Here is a 20,346-nt window from a genome sequence, read left to right as displayed (position 1 = left end):
TAAATCATTCAATCTTCACCACAATTCTATGAGAGAGGTTCAATTAGTCTCCCCATTTTACCAAGAAGGAAACTTGAGAGGTTAAGGCACTTGCCAAGTCACACAACTTCTGAGTGGCAGAGTAGAAATCTGAACCCAGGTACCTGGTTTTTACGCTTATTCTGTTAACAATATTATTATTAACATAACAAAGCTGCTGTATATTGCACACCCGTGATCTAGGAACTTTAGTTCTCTATGAACACTAACATCTCTATATTTTACTAATGGAAATATTAAGAGAAACGTTCCCATGGTTATACAAGCCACAAGGCAGTGGAGTCGGATTCGAACTGAGGTCATTCAAGATTACTAAGGCTCTGTCCACTGCATCCCACAATCCAGTTTAGACTCTCCTTTTACCCTCAAACAAGTCAGGCCCCATTTCTTCCAGGAGCCCGCAACACCGGCTTGCACATTAACCTTCAGAGACACACTTGCTCAGGCGGCGTTCCATCCTTCCCCGAACCCCCACTCTGTTCTCCCGACCACCCCGGCCCCGCCGAGGCAGTGCTCTCACCAGGAGGAAGTCGGGGGACCCTCGCAATTTTGCCGGTGATCTCTGCAGTGAGCACGGCAAAGTCCTGCTCGTACCCTTCGAAGTCGGACGACATGGTGACTCTGAGTGACCCTCCCGGGTAGAAGCCCAGCACCGGGTAGGGGCCACGCTGGACGTGGGACAGCGGCGTAGAGCCCGCAAAAGGCTGGCAAGCGCGGATTAGGGAATTAGAACAGCATCCAGCCCAGCCGCTTCCTGGTTGTTCGTCGCAGTCTCGGTCCTCCGGAAACTGGGCCGAAAGTGATTTTTATTTTCCGCCCAGGCTTCAAAATTAAGACATTCGCGAAGGAAAAGCGCTTCAATTACTGCGAAAAAAAAAATTACGAGAATATGCGAGTTTCTAGGGATCACGGAAATAATTTTTATCTTCTCCACGATCCGAGGAGTGATTACAGCTCTCCAAACTACAGAACACTGGAGCTTGCTCTCGGAGGGAAGTTTGACGCGGCTAACCTCCCGGAAGTGACTCTGACGGAGGTCGCGCGCTGGGCTGCGAGGAGTGTAGCTGGCAGGGCGCTGGCTAGGGGATGAGCCGGACTTAGCAGGTACTTCTTCTCAGCCTTTAGCAACCAGAGTTGTTTTCTGCTTGCCCTAGGCTGAGTTACTGACGACGACGTTATCCGAGGAAGTGAAAATCTGTTCCTGCTGAACCTAGACCGCTTCGGGAATGCGATGGCTGAGGAGCGGGCACCAGGGACCAGCCTGAGGTGGGAGTCAAGGCAGGGAATGTAATCACGATTACATTTTTTGGCGGTCTTTGCCCCAACCGGTGAGGACAGAATTATTGAGAGTTTAAACCAATCTCATTTACCAGGTTGTTCCTCCCTTGAGTGAGACTTCTAAACTCTCTGCTCCGTGACAACGGTGGAGAAATTGAGGCATATTCTGTGTGGGAAACTCTACTGCCTCATATATCCCACATCCTCTTCCTTAGAATCACTCCGGTCCAGTAAGAAATACTCTACCAGAAATCCAAATCCTCCCCAGGCTCGCCTCCCTGTCTCTCTACCCTCTCCCTCCCCCCCCACCACCCCAAACCCCGCTCTCAGAGCACTTCCTGTTCTCTTTTATCAGATATACCTTTCATCTTCATTCTCAGATACTCGTTCAGTCATTCATGATTTCACTCACACCTCTCCTCTCTTTCTGTTCCTGTCTCTGACTCTGATTCTGTCTCTTTCTGTGGATTGATGTTTGACCCATACTTGACTTAATTACGAGATTCCATAAGGGGCAGCTTAGAGTACTGAAAGGGGAATTCGATAACTTGGGTTCAACTGCTTAGTTATGACATTTGGTAAGATAATCATCCCATACTAGTGCACGTATGAGATGCTTTCTCTAAAGGTGATTGCTGGAGTTAACAAATTTAAAATATAATAATGTGGCTTTTACTGAATTTTCCATTTTGTTTTCTTTAGGTTGGGTTTCACACCAAGATACTGGATTGTCCTGGTTAAAATACCAAGCTCTGAGTGCTTAACAGTGAAAATGGCATGATCTGCATTAACACCTCCCAGCTTGAAGGCATGACAGTGAAGGGAGATACACGGACTTGTGGCACATAGAAATGTGTGCACAGACAAAAGAAATCTATAATTCTTTAAAAATAGGAAGGAATTCTTCTTCACTAAAATGGGTGCATTCTTCTCTGTTATCAAGTTTGAAAATCTCCAAGAGTTAAAGAGACTGTGTCACTGGGGTCCTATCATAGCCCTTGGTGTTATAGCAATATGTTCTACGATGGCCATGATTGACTCTGTGTTGTGGTATTGGCCCTTACATACAACTGGAGGAAGCATGAATTTCATCATGTTGATAAATTGGATGGTTATGATTCTTTATAATTACTTCAATGCCATGTTTGTGGGCCCTGGCTTTGTCCCCCTGGGGTGGAAACCGGTAAGAAAAAGATTCTTTAACACAGTGAACTCTAATGATGATCATATGTTTAGTTTTTGCCTTACCTGCTAACCAGTTTTATCAAACACAGCCTACTCTTTGCCCTAATAGAGACAAGTATATTATTCTAATCACTGATCATTTAAACTCAGAGAATTTATTTCATACGTGTTTGAAAATATTGATCTAAGTTAGCATTTCCCAAAGCAATTTCATTGAACGGTTGTCCTATCATTGAAATAAAATGCAGGGATGGTGTTGGTAGGGCCAATTTGGCTCTAGAATCTTTTATGTAAGAGATTAACATCCCTCAGAAATGAGAAACCCAGTTTAGAAACTGTTGGTTTAAATCACTAGAAAATTTTTAGCTTTGAAAAGTAAAGTATAAATTCATGTATTATGGCTTCTTAAAAATTGTTACAGAGTTTATGCTTGTGAATTTCCATATTTCTTCCCAAGGGACATCACTGGGTATCTTGTTAGAAGTGTAGAATCTTGGGCTCCACCCAAGACCTACTGAGTCAGACTCTGCATTTTCCCTAAATCCTCAGATGATTCTTAGGTGTATTAAAGTTTGAGAAACACTGGAGTATTCTAAATACACTGTACTTTATGAAGTACTCTACAGAGATTGGTAAGACGCAAATCAAATTTTGAAAAAGCTTATAATCTAGGAGAGAACTCAAGACACTTGTACAAATAAGTAAATTATAAAGAAGAATGTGATGAATACTGTTGAAACTGGAAGGAACTGATTGTTTTCAGCTGGGGAACCTAAGGGACCAGATACAGTGGACAGACTAGTTTGACTGGAAAAGAGATTAAGTAATGCAGATAAGGCCAAAGTGAAGGCAGATCATAGAAGGCTAGGGAAATTGTTAGACCATCTTGAGTTAAGAGAGGTTTTTGAACAGAGCTCTGATATAATCAGAATAGGCTATAGGAATATTATTCTGAGAATAGAGAATAATATCTGTGGACAATTGATATTTGATAAGGCAGTCAAACCAACTCATCTGGGACAGAACAGTCTCTTCAATAAATGGTGCTTAGAGAACTGGATATCCACATGCAAAAGAATGAAAGAGGATCCATATCTCACACCCTATACAAAAATTAACTCAAAATGGATCAAAGACCTAAACATTAGATCTAAGACCATAAAACTGTTAGAAGAAAATGTAGGGAAATATCTTATAAATCTTATATTAGGAGGCGGTTTCCTAGACCTTACACCCAAAGCACAAGTATCGAAGAAAGAAATGGGAACTCCTCAAAATTGAACACTTTTGTGCATTAAAGAACTTTGTCAAGAAAGTAGAAAGACAGCCTACACAATGGGAGACAATATTTGGAAACGGTATATCAGATAAAAGTTTAGTATCCAGAATGTATAAAGAGATTGTTCAACTCAACAACAAAAAGACAACCCAGTTACAAAATGGGCAAAAGATTTGAACAGATACTTCTCAGAAGAGGAAATACAAATGGCCAAAAGACGTGAAAAGATGCTCAACTTCTCTGGCTGTTAGGGAAATGCAAGTCAAAACCACAATGAGATATCATTTCATACCCACTATAATGGCCATTATCAAAACAAAATGACAAGTGCTGGAGAGGATGTGGAGAAAAAGGCACACTTATCCACTGTTGGTGGGAATATCAAATGGTACCACTGTGTAAGGCAGTTTGGCGATTCCTCAGGAAGCCAAGTATAGAATTGCCATATGACCCAGCAATACCATTGCTAGGTATCTACTCAGAGGACATGAGGGCAAAGACACAAATGGACATTTGTACACCAATGTTTATAGCAGCATTATTTACAATTGCCAAGAGATGAAAACAGCCCAAGTGTCCCATCAACAGACAGTGGCTAAACAAGCTGTGGTATATACTTTACAATGAAATATTATACAGCTGTAAGATAGAATGAAGTTATGAAGTATGTAACAACGTGGATGAATCTTAAAGACATGCTGAGTGAGATTAGCCAGAAACAAAAGGACAAATACTGTAAGGTCTCACTGATATGAACTAACATTAGTGAATGAACTTGGAGAATTTCAGTTAAGAACAGAGACCATCAGGAGATAGAAATAGGGTAGATTTTGGGTAATTGGAACTGAAGGGATACAGATTGTACAACGGGACTGACTGTAAAAATTCAGAAATGGATAGCACAGTACTACCTAACTAATACAATAATGTTGCAACACTGAATGATGCTGAATGTGAGAATAATAGAGGGAGGAGGCTTGGGGGCACAAATGAAATCAGAAGGAAAGATACATGATAAAAACTGAGATGGTATAATCTAGGAATGCCTAGAGTGTATAATGATAGTGACTAAATGTACAAATTTAAAAATGTTTTGCATGAGAAAGAACAAAGGAATGCCAGTAATGCAGGGTGTTGAAAATAGATGGTAATTAATATTTTAAAACTTTAACTTATGTGTGAGACCAAAGCAAAAAATGTTTATTTCGTACACAATTAAAAAAAAAAAATGAGGGCAGGCTTGGGTATCATCTCTGATGCTCGAATACCCACTTAAAAATATCTTCCAAGTTGTCAGCTAGCTTTTTTTAAACTCCTGCCGTTCCAGTAAGATTTGAAGTAAGTAGAATCTGGTGTGCTTAGCAACATTGGGTTTGGTAGAAAATGGGAAACAAATTAAAAATGTATCTGCATAATTGAAAGAGTGATGCTCCTGTTACCAGCAATTGGTTATCTTAAAATATTTTAGCTCAAATTAAAGGACTAGAAATGCAAGTTAAGGTCGGACTTGCTGTTGCTTGAGATCAGATATCGTATGTATTTTTCTTTTGTTTGTATTTTGCTGTAAAGGAAAATTCTCAGGATAGCATGTATCTCCAGTATTGCAAAGTTTGCCAGGCATACAAGGCACCACGTTCACATCACTGCAGAAAATGTAACAGGTATCCATCTTTCTTTGCTTTTCCTTGGGGACCGTTTAGTTTGATTACTGTTTTGGTTTGTCTTTTTGTGTTGTTTCTTTTTGCCACGTTGGTCCCACTTTTATTCAAATCGTCTGCAAGTAGTAATGAGTCATTAATATGTTTTTTTTTAATATTGTCAAAAGACCTGTGTTCATAGTCTCCATTTTACACTTAAATTAACAATCCAGTTAATAAATAAATCTCTTTTTGGGATTTGTAAAAAAGATTGTTCTGGAAAAATATGTATTTACTTTGGCCTTTTTTTTTTGCAATGGCAGAGTGAAAAGTTATGCATCCAGTTTGTTTTCATATATCAGAATAAATTATATTTGTTGACTGTCATCTTGACTTTAGAATTGTTCTGTCTAAATTATAAAGAAGACCTGCTTTTCCCATTATTTATTTGATAAACATTTATACTTTATGGAAATCTAATAAAAGTGTCCAGGTGCCTATTTTCAAAAGTGCTTTAGTATCAAAAAACTTAATGGAATCATTGGAGAAAACATAAAATAAATTGGAACCTTATTAAATGAACAGTTCTATCTACTGATATTAATAAGAAATTTACAAGAATTTTAAGATTTGAGGGAAACAAATCTTAAACCTTATCTTTAAAGGCAGATAATGTTCTGATTGAGGCCAGAAAAGACCTTGTTTATTATACCACATCTTATATTCCTGAGTTAGTTTGCACATCTGAAGGATATTATGAGAACAGGAAGGAAGAAAGTTACAATCATCTACTTGGACCCGTCAATGTCAGTGGAGATTGATTAGTATTTTTGTTGTTGTTTGGGGGTGTATGGTCCGGGAATCAAACCCGGGTCTCTCACATGGAAGGTGAGCATTCTGCCACTGAACCATCTGTGCACCCTCATTAGTGGTTTTATTGAGACACTTTTGTGCCCCATTTCAGTCATGGCATTTCAGAGCTAGGGTAAAACCAGGAGCCATACTTAATTCCTTATTGTGAACTTTTCAGTGGGCCTCCTAACTTCTTTAAATGAACTCACTTGTAGCAGACATCTTTTCCTCAGAAGGCATTGCAAAGTCTGCTATTTGTTGTACTATTTGTATTTTTGAAAGAGTGACTGTTCATAACTTTTAAAAAACACATAAAGATTTTCTTTCTGTCCCATAAAGTATAATTCCTCTGTGACTCATGGATGTGCTGGATTCCTATCTTCTTGATCTTTTAAAGACCAATTATTTTAAATAGACAGGATTTTTTGCCCTGTGTTTTATGTAAATTTTTCTTGTTAGGTGTGTGATGAAGATGGATCATCATTGTCCTTGGATCAACAACTGTTGTGGTTACCAAAATCATGCTTCGTTCACACTATTTCTCCTTTTAGCACCTCTGGGCTGTATTCATGCTGCTTTCATTTTTGTTATGACTATGTACACACAGCTGTATAATCGGGTAAGTGAAAATGTTAGTTATAAATTCTTTCATGCCAGATAAAATGGTTATTATCAAGATTTTTAAAGTAATCATTTTTGGAAATAGTCTATGATTTAGGTGGGGAAACAGAACTTTGTTTACTTTTATATGGGTTTCTTTTCAAAAATAATTAAAACTTAACCTTCAAGAAGAGAAAATACTATTTTGTTCTGGAAACTGTTAGATTTCAAATTTAATAGCTGTGGTAAGAATGGTGAGAGCGAAGTAGATGACAATACTAATGTTTTCTGTTTCTGTCCAGTTCATGTGGCAGGTTTTAATCCTTTTTATTCATTTCTTATTCCAATGCCCTGGTAGGTAGGTGGCTCTTGGAGCAGTTGCGTACCCTAGAATATAGAAAGATTAAACCAACAACAGATAAAGTTGAATTAAGGGCGAGGGTTACAAATTCAAGAACCGAAAGATTCCTGGAAGATAAACGAGGAACATGGGCCTGATGAGACTGTAGCAAACTGGAGAGCACATGTCCTTCACAGAGAGAACAACCCATATTTGATTTCAGCCAGTTTTTAGTGTTTAGGAATCCTAGCTCAGTGTTGTTAAATCTTTCAGTTTTTCAAGAAAAATGTGAAAATCATGATTTCTTTGTGAAAGCTCATGAGTTTGAAATATTGGTACCTAACTCTGAATATTTTAAAACATTGTGCAGGCCAGGTAATAGACATCTACAGTCCATATTTGTCTTGCATTTTGCAGTTCTTGATATCTGATTGTGGAACATGAGGGAATAAACAACTGAATTCTAGGCTGTATTCATTACTGTGGAAGATTACTGTAAATGTGGAAAAGCGAGAATATAGGAAGCAATTATAATTAAGATTGTTGTCTGGTGTTATGCATGAATATTAATGTTTGTGGGCTCTACCTGATTCTTTCTGAGGAAAAAAAAAGCAAAAACAGGTAACATTTGAGAGTAAGAAAGATACAAATCAGTATGAATTCAAGCCACGGTATTAACTACAAGCAACTATATTTGCTTTATTTGTTTTTGTCAGAGTTTCAAGTTGTCATCTTTATGATCAAGTCTGTTTTAAATGTCTGACCATTTACCCCAACTAGGTATGTATTGTACCTGCTGTTTCTGTTGTTTGTAGCTCTCTTTTGGGTGGAACACAGTAAAGATTGACATGAGTGCAGCCCGGAGAGATCCTCTTCCAATTGTTCCATTTGGATTAGCTGCATTTGCTGCCACCTTGTTTGCCTTGGGATTAGCTCTAGGAACAACCATAGCTGTTGGGATGTTGTTTTTCATCCAGGTAAGTTTCTCAGTTATCTCTAGCTGAAAGTTGTCAAGTTATTGGGGCTGATTGTAATGAGAGAAAAACAAAGTCTGTATTTAAGTCTTTAGGTCTTCAGTGTGAGATAGAAATTATTTTTTTTTTAATATCCATCTAGGTAATTAATCTCTGTACCAATCAGACAACTGAAGTAATTTTGCCAGAATTTTTAGATAATTGATTTAATTTTTAAAATGCTAACTTAGAATTATATAGCACTTTATAGTTGAGAAAGCTCTTCCCACATGTATAATCTCTCTTGATCTTTACAAGATCTTTACAAGATCCAGAGATGGGTATTGTTGTTTTCCCTTCCTTACAGATGGGTGATTGATTTCCAGAAAGATTAAGTGACTTGCCCAAGGACTATTCATGTATTCAATAACATAAGTATTGATATTATTGTATAATATATAGTTAATACTGATATAGCTAACAAAGTGTTTTAGGCACTTTACATGTATTAGTTCATTTAATCTCCGTAATAACCCTATGATATAGTTGTTATTTAATGACTAGTCTGTGATGAATTACTCTGCTAATAGGAGGATATGATTCAAAAAGGACCAAAACCCACTTCTTATGAATCATATCATTTAGTCAGTTCATTTATTCATTTATTAAAGGCCCACTGTGGCCAGATATTATGCTAGGCTCATGAAATATGATGAATATTCCTTAATCTAGGGTTTTTACTATGCCACATTCTTTAGACTTCAAGGAAATGCAAAACTATTGCAGAATTACAAATGTTGCTAGGCTTCAGGACCTGATGCATCACTCAAACCTGTTTAAGCTCTTGGTTTTAAAATAAACTGTTTATAGTTAGACTTATATTTTTTTCTAGACTAGGAACAAATTGTTAGACAATTTTTCTCCAATGCCTATAATTATGTAAGAAACTATGTAAGTAAAATTAGTCATATCTGGAATACCAAATAATGGAATAAAGACTGAATACATTCCATTCTTAAGACAAACAGAGAGTACCTAGAATATCTAGCTTGACTGGAATGAATCAATTTTATTTGTAATAAATAATCAATCATAAATTTTAGGTTAAAGGTATCAATAGAAGATTTTCATAGCAAAATATTCTGAAATACTAAGTGAATGTGTTGTATCATTCTTTTGTTAATACTCTGAAAATCTTTTTCAGAAAATATTACTTAAAACATGAATTTAAATTAAAATAGTAGATTCAGATTTAATTATAGACTGGTATAATAATTTTTATGGAGAGGCATTTTAGTGTAATGATTTAGGACAAACCCTGAATTTGTATCCCAACTCTACCACATACTAGCTGGATAATAGGATAATAACTTCTATTATCTTTAGTGACTGCATTTGTGGAATAGAACAATAATAACTATCTCTTACGAGGGGTTATTATGAAGATGATACTCTTAAATGCAGTGAAGGAACATTATTTAATTTTACTGTTTATCATTTAATTTCCAGATAAAAATAATTCTCAGAAACAAAACTTCCATTGAATCATGGATTGAAGAGAAGGTAAATTTTAGTAATTGTTTCTTCATTATTAATAAAGTACTGATTTTCTGATAAAACAGTTTAGCTAATAAATGTCCCAGAGTAAAAACTTGGCTTCCCAAATGGCTTACTTCAGTTGTTTGCATGTCATATAAAAAGTGAGTATAGGAAACATTTTGATTCATTCCCAGTTTAATATCACTCCCTTAGAAATACACTTTTTGAATGAAGTTGTGAGGCTTGCAACCAGGTGAATGAACCTTGAAGATAGTATGTTAAATGAAATGTCAGAAACAAAAGACAAATAATAGCATTCTTCACTCATATAGATTAACTATAATATACAAACTCGGAGAATTGAAATTGAGAACTGGGTTACCAGGTTGGGGCCTATTGCAAAGGTTCCTAGGTTGTAAGCTCTTAAAGCAGCCACATTTATTCTGAGATGCTGAGTTATTTGTGCACAACCTGGTTATTCATTGGAACTTTGAGTATTTGTGTGGCACCTGAGACTCAAAGTTAGAACTCTGAAGCTATGAAAGTCAGCATTATACCATACAGCAGCTATTAAAAAAGTGATCAGACTTCTACTAGAGATATGAATGAAGCTGATCTGGATAGGACTAAGGTAAATCAGAATACAAGGTAAAGGATGATGTAAGGTCCACATCTGTGTGAGACCAAAGAAAGAAATGTTTATTTGATACAAAATGTATGTTTTTAGTAGCATGTTATCTAATTTAACTTGTGTGGTCAGAGTTTATTCAAACACCATAATTACACAGAATCTTGAATAGGGCATGAGATCTTGTTGATTTATTCAGCTGTAATGCCCTGATATATTCCAGAGTAATTTGGGCAAAAAATAAAAAAGTATTTGCAACGTCCACTTGGGAGACTGAGGAAAAAGGAGAAAATATTTAACTTCCCCATCTAAGGATTCCTGATATTCTTGCAAGCAGAAGGGCAACCAATTCAATAGGTTGAGCCCTCGATCTTGGTGCTTGCCCCTCTGTAACTTATTCCTGCAAAGAAGAAGCTAAGCCTACTTAAATAATTATGCCTGAGAGTCACCCCCAGAGCACCTCTTTTGTTGGTCGGATGTGGCCTCTCTCTCTAAGCCAACTTGGCAGGTGAACTCACTGCCCTCCCCCTTATATGGGACATGACTCCCAGCGATGAGCCATGCCCCACCATCATGGGGTTGAGAAGGCCTGACTCAAAGTGGGAAGAGAAAAATGAGACAAAATAAAGTTTCAGTGGCTGAGAAGTTTCAGAGTTGAGAGGTTGTCTTGGAGGTTATTCTTATGCATTATATAGAGAATGCTTTTTAATTTATGGTGTATTGTAGTGGTTGGAGGGAAGTATCTGAAACTGTTGAACTGTATTCCAATAGCCTTGATTCTAGACGATTGTATAACTATATAGCTTTTACAATGTGACCATGTGATTGTGGAAACTTATTGGCTGACACTCCCTTTATCCAGGATATAGACAGATGAGTAAAAAAAAAATAAGGACAAAAAAATAAATAAATAATATAGCAATCTACAGCAATACTAGTGGTCATTGAGAGGGAAGGGTATAGGATGCATGGGTTTTTTTTTTTTTTCTTTTTCCGGAGTGATGCGAATGTTCTAAAAATGATCATGGTGATGAATGCAACTATGTGATGATATTATGGGTCATTGATTGTATACTTTGGGTGGACAGTATGGTGCATGAAGATATCTCAATAAAAAAATTTTTTTAAAAAAGCAAATGATTAAATAAACAAATAAATAAATAAAATTTTAAAAACAAATATACTAGTCATTATTTCCTGAGTGCCAAAGAGGCCTAAGCCACAAATTAAACTGTCTGGCCATTTTCTCTCAGCCTAGAGGATAAAATGACCCATTTGAAAAGGAATTTCCATCCTCCCAGGGTGCCATCAAATTTTCCTTATGTTTTTGACATCAGATAAAGCATTTAGTCTGTCCCAGACTTAACTCCCATCCTCCAATACATACTTTCATACTCTCCATTGTGATTGTAGGGCAAAAAATAAATCTACCTCAATCCCTACTTAAAACTTCTTAGACTACCCTCATCAGCACTGTGGCAGAGCCCAGGCAGATAACCTAAATGAGTAAAGCCAGCCTGTGTACTAAATTATTATTTGGTACAATTATTACCACAGGCAACATTCACAAAGTATTGTGAGAACTCTCTTTTTTTTTTTCCCAAAATGTTGGAAACCTGGAGTTTTTGAGATGTCCTCTCAGCAGGCAATTAAAGTTAAAATGAACAAAGAAACAAAAAAGCGTTGTTGGCCAAATAAAACACAAACTTATTCTTCCTGGCAACCAGTATGTGAACTTTAATTTACAACAATAATTCTCAAAATAGGTGGAAAAGGGTAGAGTATTTTAATGTAGTTTTTTTTTTTAGAAAATAGTGGTTTTTTTCTCTGATACTATCCCATATCTTGATATATGGTTGTTCTTTTTTTCTTGCATTTATTAAATGTTTATTTTATATCAAGCACTATACTAAACATTTCATCTGCATTCTTTTTTTTTTTAATTGACACAACAAAACAACATACAAACATGAACATTCTTAACATATGAACATTCCATACTTGGTATACAATCAATGGCTCAGTGGTTGTTCTTGATAGGTTAATTGCAATGCAAAATCTAAAACCATATCAGTAACATTTGTACTCTTTTACATTAAAATCCATCAATCTATCTTGCTCTTTAAATGGATCTTTCCCTCCAAACATGATTTTGTAACTTCAGGCATTGGTCATTTGGAAAGTATTGGTTTGCTGGGTTATGCAGATTTTCCACATAACTGGCACATTTCATTATGCAAAATCCTAAAATTTCATTCATTCATATCACAAAGATGTCAGGTTCATAGTGATGGATATAAATTTTCCAGAATTCTAATTTTTACTTGAGAGACTGAAATTTGTGTTTGCAGCTGATACTGTCAGTTGTTATCCTTGAAGTAGCAGCCTTATTTTGATTATTTTTGAGAAAATGTCTAACAAATACCAAAGTCTGAATGACCTTAGTTTGTCTGTTACATTGTTTATTCATTCTAGTAAAAGTAGTGGTCTATAAAAAAAGCCGGTGACATAGTTCTTTTTTGTAATTCAACAATCATGGAAGTGGTTTCCTTGAGAAAACCATTGCACTTTGGCATGCTTTATGTGTATATCCCATTTCATTATGCAGAATATTAAAAGGATGTCTGTTTTAGGGTTGAGATTTAATAAAAATTTTCATCATTTACATTCTTATATAAAATTGCTTTATTTTAACCATGATTTTGTGTCATTGAAGAATATAATCACTATTAATACAGTTTGGTACCACTGTCTTGACTCCTGCTAAGTTGCCAGCACTATTATCCACCATTACATATGTCAACACAGTAAAAAAATGCAAAGAATATCTTAGTACTATTATGTAAAAAAACAAATATTATCTTAGTGTTATTATGGAAATAGTTTTGACCTCTCTGACTCCAAGAAAACGTCTTGGGACAAAGAAGTCTGTGAATCATGCTGAAGAACTGCTGATGTGCAGTTTAAATCCAGGCTTTTTAGCTTATACATGAGGGTATCTGCCATGACTTCCCCAACATCATTGCCCACCTCTCCCCACCCCATCTCACACCTTATACTATACAACCAAAACCAAACTAGTCATAGTTTGTACATCTTAGTACTCTGAATCTTTACACATAATACTGTACCCTCTGCTAAAACCCCCTCTTTTTGCCAGATTTTTTGTCCCTCAAGACTTAGTTTAAGTGTCATTTCCTCCAAGGAACTTTTCTTGACCCTCCCTAGACCAGGTTAAATACTTCTGCTTCCTTTTTCCATAGCACCCACTGCACAATATTGTACTCAAAGCACAGTATTGATAGAATCTGCCACTCCCCGCCCCCACCCCAACTGCATTGAGTGCTTTTCTTAGGCAAAGACATGTCTTGGTCATTTTTATCAACTCCTCTCTTCCTAGCCAGTTTTTCTTTATAAATGGACTCTCCTATTCTCTGAGCCTCTTAGTCATTTTGAAGACTCTGAACCTTTCATTTACAAAAAAGGAAAATTACCCTTTTACTCTCTAGATGGGGATCTATTTGTATTATTCAGTAGATTTATGTATTATGGCTTGACAGTTCTTTTTGTAAACAGTATCATGTTTTAAATAACTGCAGGATAGTTTTCCCAAAAATACTGTTCCCAATAATAAAATATTTAAAAGTATTATTTTTATTTAGTATAAAATATAGACCTTAAATTAACAGTTTTTTGCTAATGACTAAGGCTCTTTGTAATTAAGTGCCATGCTGAATCTAAGTTATTTTCAAAGTGGCATTCCATTGTTAAGAAAAACAAATTCAAATAAATGATCATTAAATGGCTAGAAATTACTAAACACTGAAGACTTGTTTGTACGCTTATTTGTAAAAATAAAGTGTATCTTTGTACCACTAGGTGTCAGTGGAACTTAAGAAATATGAAGCTAATTTATTTCCTTAAGGAAAGCTAATAATTTCAATTCCTAAGATATAATGTATACAACCTGAATATGTATGTGTATGTATAACATTTACATATAAATACATAGGTAACTGAATACATATATGTATGTGCTGGTATAAAAAATGAAAAATCTCCTGAATTTATCTGCTAGCTTTTTAAAAAATATTTTTCATAAAACACTAACTCTACCGATATAACTTTCATGGCTATTCCTGTTTACATTGCATTCTAGTGTACCCCACAAAACAGTTCCAACCCGAATAAACCTTGGCTTTCTATTAAATCTGCTTATCTTTGTTCCTGGTTACTTCTGTGCTGCTGAACAACCAGGAGCATCAAGAATTTTTTGTATATGGAACAAAGTTTTCTATATGGGATAAAGTTAATTTACCCTTTTAATAAGTGTTTTTGAATGCTGATTCCTAAATAGGCACTGTCAGATATTTTCTGGATGATCACATACAAGCTTGGTGTTCTCAAGTTCTTCCTGAATTATGATAAAGTTGTCTGTCTCTTTTTTAGTACACTAACATTATTGCAAAAAAATAGTATTTTTAGGGGCACAGTATTTGAAGAATAAGTGTTCTCAGTCGGCTATATGTTACTGAAAACCAGTTAAGGCAGAAGCATTTGCCATCTTACATCTCTGTTAACCACAGGCTAAAGATCGAATTCAATATTATCAACTAGATGAAGTCTTTGTTTTTCCTTATGATATGGAAAGTAGATGGAAGAACTTTAAACAGGTATTTACATGGTCAGGGGTCCCTGAAGGAGATGGATTGGATTGGCCAATAAGAGAAGGCTGCCACCAGTACAGCTTAACAGTGAGTACTTTTGCTCAAATAGACCTTCCTTTTTGCTTCATCTTCTTCCTCTTACCTTTTAGCATGTCCAGATGACATTTTATAATAAGTAAAACATTTCAGTATGGAAAAATGAATGCAAATTAATATTTTTAAAACACTCCTTGTATTCATGCCTCTACCTTTATTTAAATCTCTCAACTCTCAGAAGATAAAGTCCTGATTCCTTAACTTATTTTTATAAGATCTGACTACTTTCCAGTTGTCTAGAATCTTCCTTTCCAGTCGAACCAATCTACTCAATGTTGTATGAACTCAGGGTACATTCCCGCCTAATCATTTTGCCTACACTGTATTCTCTAACTTATATGATTTCTTCTCCACCTGAAATTATAGTCACTATTTAAGACCAGTTCCAGTCCCGCCTCTTATCCTAAAGTCTTCCCTACCCGCCTAGACTCATCTGGATTTTGCATTTGATCAAATGGCAGCTCGCGTGGTCTCATATTTTTATTTAATTGTATATCTTACCTTTCATGTTCAACTTGAGATTCTAGGACAAGGACAATTTGTTATCTTTCTTTCCCCTCCTATATCTAATATAGTACTATTTAGTAAATGGTTGCTGGATAAATGAAATAAATTGAGTTGTAATGATGACTTTGAGTCACATCTCATTTTTTAATGAGTTTGATGGTTTGTCTGTTTTGTTTCTAAGGAATCGGTCTGAATCCCAGGGTCTTCATCTTAGATACTAGCCCATAAGCTTCATGAGGGCAGAGAGCACATTTCCCTGACCTCTGGGCCCCAGAGGTCACAGATGAAGGCATTTGAGAGTGAATCCTGAGAAGAAAACACACTGTCAGTTTCTGGTTCTTAGTCCTAAGGATTTCCTTTCCATGCTAAAGAACTGGTGGCCTTTAAATTGTTAGCAGTTTGAAATGCTGGAAAATTTGGAGTTTGTTATGTCATACTGATAGTATGTATGTGAGCAGAGGCTATTTTTCAATACTGAGACAAGAGACTTAGTTGCTTCTTTTCTGTCTTTCAAACAGATAGAACAGTTGAAACAAAAAGCAGATAAAAGAGTCAGAAGTGTAAGTAATTCTTTTAAGATGATACTGATTTCCCTTTTCTTATGTCAGGCTCTATATATCTGTTGGCTTTTACTAAGTAATGTTTGTTAATATACACGTGTTGAAGTTTGATGAAATTCACCTGACTGTTTTCATTTAAATAGCTTGTACTGGAGATGGAGTGGGGGTGGGGGGGAATTTAGTCAATTTTTATTGCCAAAATGGAAAAATAAATATTGTCAATATAGCTTGCTAGTGTGAAACCCATCCTCTCCAACTCTGCTGTCCAATATCATGGCCATTTGCCATATGTGGCTATTTAAATTGAAATTAAAACTTAAAATTTGGTTCCTTGGTTGCTCTAGCCACATTATACATGCTCAGTAACTACATGTGACTAATGGCTACCTCATTGGATAGCACAGATAGAACATATCTATCATTGTAGAAAGTTCTATTGGGTGGCACTATTCTAGAATTTAATTCTTAGCTATGTACTTGAAATGAAGGATAGAAAAAGCCTTTGACCCAGAAATGTCAGTTCCCTCCTGGAAGGGAAATGGGTGCATGGGGAACTAGAAGGGACTTGTTACCTGATACTTTGGCCTATCTTTCAAAGTCTAAATTAACATTTTAAAAAATGCTCAGATATTATGGATAAATGTTCGACCTGTTCTGTTTTTCCATGATGACAGGTTCGCTATAAAGTAATAGAAGATTATAGTGGTGCTTGCTGTCCTTTGAATAAAGGAATCAAAACCTTCTTCACAAGCCCCTGTACTGAAGAGCCTCGAATAAGACTTCAGAAAGGGGAGTTCATTTTAGCCACAAGAGGTTTACGGTAAATGATATGAAGTACTGAATTTCTTCTTTAATGACAAAATTGGTGTCTAGCCTAAAAAATATTTACTTTTAATCTTTTAAATATTTCAGATACTGGTTGTATGGAGACAAAATTCTTGATGATTCCTTTATAGAAGGTATGGAAATGTAAGAGGATGTTTAAAAGACAAGATTGCTAGCAATTATTCCAAATTTTACAAGAACAGCTTTTGTAAACAACTCCAAGCATTAGGAGAACTGAATAGAAGGGCAAATCGTTAAGTAACAAAAAGAAGCTCCTTATATATTATTTTTCCATAGCACTTGTATTTAGCAGGTCTTTCATATTGTTAGCTAACATTTGAGCTCACATTTACTATGGGGCAGGCCCTTTTTTAATGGCTTTACTTGTGATGTTGAGTTCCCCTACAGCCCTCTTAAGTAGATACTATCATTTCCACTTAATTGGTAAGGGAACTGAAGCAGAGAAAGGCTTAGCAATTCTTCCAACGCTACCACTGAAAGCTGATAGATCCAGAGCCCAAACCCGAGCAGTGTGGCTCTAAAGCCTGTTCTTTCAACCCCTGTGCTATATTGATCTCCCTTTGGATGAACATTCCTGTTATGAAAACTTATGGATTGAAATTTTGCCTTTGATGTTTTAATTTAAATTTTAGAAGTGTTTCTTTTTAAAGATTAATCAAACTACACTCTTAATCATAAATTAGGCAACCTTAATCTAGAAATTTACATGTTAGAGTAGCCTAAAAAGAAAATTCACAAAAGCTACAGGGAGGCAATACCCCTGGAATTGTTAAAATATGATGCTATATTAAAAACACCATCATAATCACACACAATGTAAGTGAATACCCATCTTAGAAGTTCACCACAGTCTTCAGTTAGCGGCCTTTTGGAATCACATTAACCCCTTTCCCAGATAATGGAATTTGGAAAGTATCCATTTTTTAACTTGTTAGGGGCATTTAAAAGCCCCCTTTCCCCCATCAAACAGTACTGCATATAGATGGTAATGATTTAAAAAGTCTTACTCAAAACTTGTTAATTTGAAATAATAGGATAGCTTAGTCTTGATAACATCATTGGTGTACATCTGGCTATTTTACATAAATTCCATTTTCTCCCTCAGGTACTTCAAGAATAAGAGGATGGTTCCCTAGAAACTGTGTGGAAAAGTGTCCCTGTGATGCTGAAATAGATCAAGCTCCAGAGGGCGAGAAGAAAAATAGATAACCATGGTTAAAGTTATTCTTTAAGTCCACTCTATTACTTGAAAATTGTACGTATTACTAAAGAATTATGCAATGAGCCTACTCTGGTTAAGGTGTTCTTTTCCTCAGAGGTGCCCTAGTGCCATGATTTAAATATTTTTATTCCCATTTTGAAACGGAGAAGCCATTCTGCATATGCCTTTGAATTACTGCCCTTCTTTACCCCTTTACCTTCCCCCCAAAGGAAAAACACTTCACCCAAGTAAGTTAATTGCATTTTCTCTAGGATTTTTTTATGCGCTGTACACTATGGACTTCACCTGCAGATATAGTTCCCCCTTTGCCAGGAGCATCTGCATGTGATGCTTTTATTATTTTTTTCCCCTCAGTTGATATTTCTTATGTAATATTCTACATACTATAGAACTTAATTTGTCAAATTCAGTATAAGGTCAAATTTTATTACCTGTCTTTTAATAATGCAGATTTTATCACATCAAATAAAGATCAATGTTTGTTCTGTATAAATCGTGTTTTTTACTTAAAGCATTTTATTTTCCCTAACTGAAAAGGTTTTGATTTAGTGTCTTATAAAAAACCTGTTCTGCTACCCCATGAAAACGTGGCATCTTGAATCATGAGTCTTAAGACACACATATTCACCTTGATGTATGAACTCTATTTATGGTATATTGAGATCACAGCATTCTAGGGACTTTCAACCTAGTGTTATCAAACTGCTTATGTACACTTGAATATATCAAAAACTGAAGCTTAAGAGAGTTCCAGGAAGATGGTGGAAAAGGAGAGGTCAAGTTCACCCCTGCTCCAGGGAACAGCTAGAGAAGGAACAAGAAGGCGACTGGAATGGTGATTCCAGGGTGTAAGCGACCTGGAAGGGCCTTCTACACCACACAGGGAGGCCCTGGTTGCAAAAGCTGAAGAACTCCAGAGAACTGGAGATTGTCCAGCTGGTGCAAACAGCTTAATGTGCCCCTTTTAAATGGAAGCCCAGAACCCTCAGGAGTGCACAGACGGGGAGACCAGGACTAGGAAGTAAGTGAAACCCGCTCCTTGAATGCGCTAGCCTCACCCGTGCAGCTCTGCGACCCACAATTCACCCCACACCCCAGTACCTGAACCCTGTCACCTGTACCCCCCACTCTGCACTCCAAAGGCCCCACCATCCCCATGCATTCCTGCCCCACACCTCCATACCAAGCGCGCATGCCTGTTCCAGCATAACCCACCTCTCCTGTGCAGGCGCACAGTCTTACCCCACACTTCCTGACACCTGCCCACACGTGCCCAACCCCTCGACACCCACCTTCCCCTCCCTTCCCCCTGTAGGCAGTTGCTGCACATCAGGGCTGCGGGCACATGCCTTCATAATGGGCCAGACCCGCCCCCAGCCCATACAGTTATGCAACCTCCCCCAACCCACCTGACCTCTGTGCACGTGTACATCAGGTTATGGCCCTACCAGGTCCCCACACGCACACAGACCCCAGTCACACCCCCTAGGTCTGGGCAAGCACTGACCTGCAAATCTAGGCCACACTCATCCCCAACACATGTAGGTACAACCTTGCCCCACTGCCCCTAAGCTGACACCAGGGCCCTGCCCCCTAGGCCAGTGTACACTAAGGTCCCGCTCCACAGACCCATGCACCCACAAAACCACATCCTCCCTGCCACCGAGTGCGAATTTAAACTGGGTCTCCCACATGAAAGGTGAGTATTCTACCACTCAACCACCATGCATCCTCATGCACTGACTTCTTGACTCCTGCACCCCAACCCTCTGTCCCACACGTGCACTTTTGCCCCACCCCACACACAAGTGCCCTCCTCCCATACCTGGCAGGTGCTTATGTATGCATCTGTGCTAGACAGCCCTTGCCTTGCACATGCGTGCATTCGTGCTCCAACCCCCTCCACACTTGTACACCCGTACCAGAGCCCCACCCCCCTGACATCACTGCCTCCAACCCACATCTTGCAACCCCTATGATCTGTGCCTCACCCCTACACACTCCCATATCTGTATCTGGAACCCCCTGGACCCTTCCATCTGTGCAAAGGTATATTCTTCCCTATGCCCCAACCTCTGTGCCACATACCCTACACCCTGATACCCATAACCCCACTGT

General features: G+C 37.3%; 2 protein-coding genes across 14 annotated transcripts in view; one reads left to right on the top strand and one right to left on the bottom strand.

Annotated features, from left to right (window-relative positions):
- Positions 1–1,046, bottom strand: part of VTI1A (vesicle transport through interaction with t-SNAREs 1A) — a 380,272-nt gene extending 379,226 nt beyond the window's left edge. For all 11 annotated transcript variants that reach the window (XR_013161750.1, XR_013161751.1, XM_077126035.1 and 8 more), the window contains exon 1: positions 560–1,046. Coding sequence is in view for 9 of the 11 variants with exons in the window: in XM_077126035.1 (XP_076982150.1) it covers positions 560–653 (94 nt within the window). In the remaining 2 variants the exon portion in view is untranslated. The remainder of the gene's footprint in view (positions 1–559) is intronic.
- On the top strand, positions 1,043–18,290 carry ZDHHC6 (zDHHC palmitoyltransferase 6). Of its 3 annotated transcripts, none has more exons than XM_077126031.1 (11): positions 1,043–1,143; positions 2,020–2,500; positions 5,351–5,442; positions 6,730–6,889; positions 8,026–8,187; positions 9,673–9,726; positions 14,917–15,084; positions 16,119–16,160; positions 16,835–16,980; positions 17,073–17,119; positions 18,112–18,290. In XM_077126031.1, the coding sequence occupies exons 2-11, from the start codon at positions 2,234–2,236 to the stop codon at positions 18,213–18,215; spliced, it is 1,242 nt and encodes a 413-aa protein (XP_076982146.1). In that variant the 5' UTR covers positions 1,043–1,143; positions 2,020–2,233; the 3' UTR covers positions 18,216–18,290. The 3 variants fall into 3 exon arrangements, with proteins under 3 accessions (XP_076982146.1, XP_076982145.1, XP_076982147.1); XM_077126030.1 differs by having other exon boundaries at positions 1,043–1,305; XM_077126032.1 differs by lacking the exon at positions 1,043–1,143 and having other exon boundaries at positions 2,343–2,500; positions 6,822–6,889.
- The last annotated feature ends 2,056 nt before the right edge of the window (positions 18,291–20,346 follow it).

Source organism: Tamandua tetradactyla, chromosome 13 (assembly GCF_023851605.1).
Source record: "Tamandua tetradactyla isolate mTamTet1 chromosome 13, mTamTet1.pri, whole genome shotgun sequence".
NCBI classification, from domain to species: Eukaryota; Metazoa; Chordata; class Mammalia; order Pilosa; family Myrmecophagidae; genus Tamandua; species Tamandua tetradactyla.
The sequence above is the reverse complement of the archived record's forward strand: the minus strand, read 5'-3'. Positions and strand labels throughout refer to the sequence as shown.

Bases quoted from the DNA above. Each gene is read 5' to 3' on its own strand.
- ZDHHC6 (XM_077126031.1), top strand. From the start codon at position 2,234: ATGGGTGCATTCTTCTCTGTTATCAAGTTTGAAAATCTCCAAGAGTTA. The intron at 15,085-16,118 runs GTGAGTACTTTT...TCTTTCAAACAG, and splicing joins GCCACCAGTACAGCTTAACA to ATAGAACAGTTGAAACAAAA. The intron at 17,120-18,111 runs GTATGGAAATGT...TTTCTCCCTCAG, and splicing joins TGATGATTCCTTTATAGAAG to GTACTTCAAGAATAAGAGGA.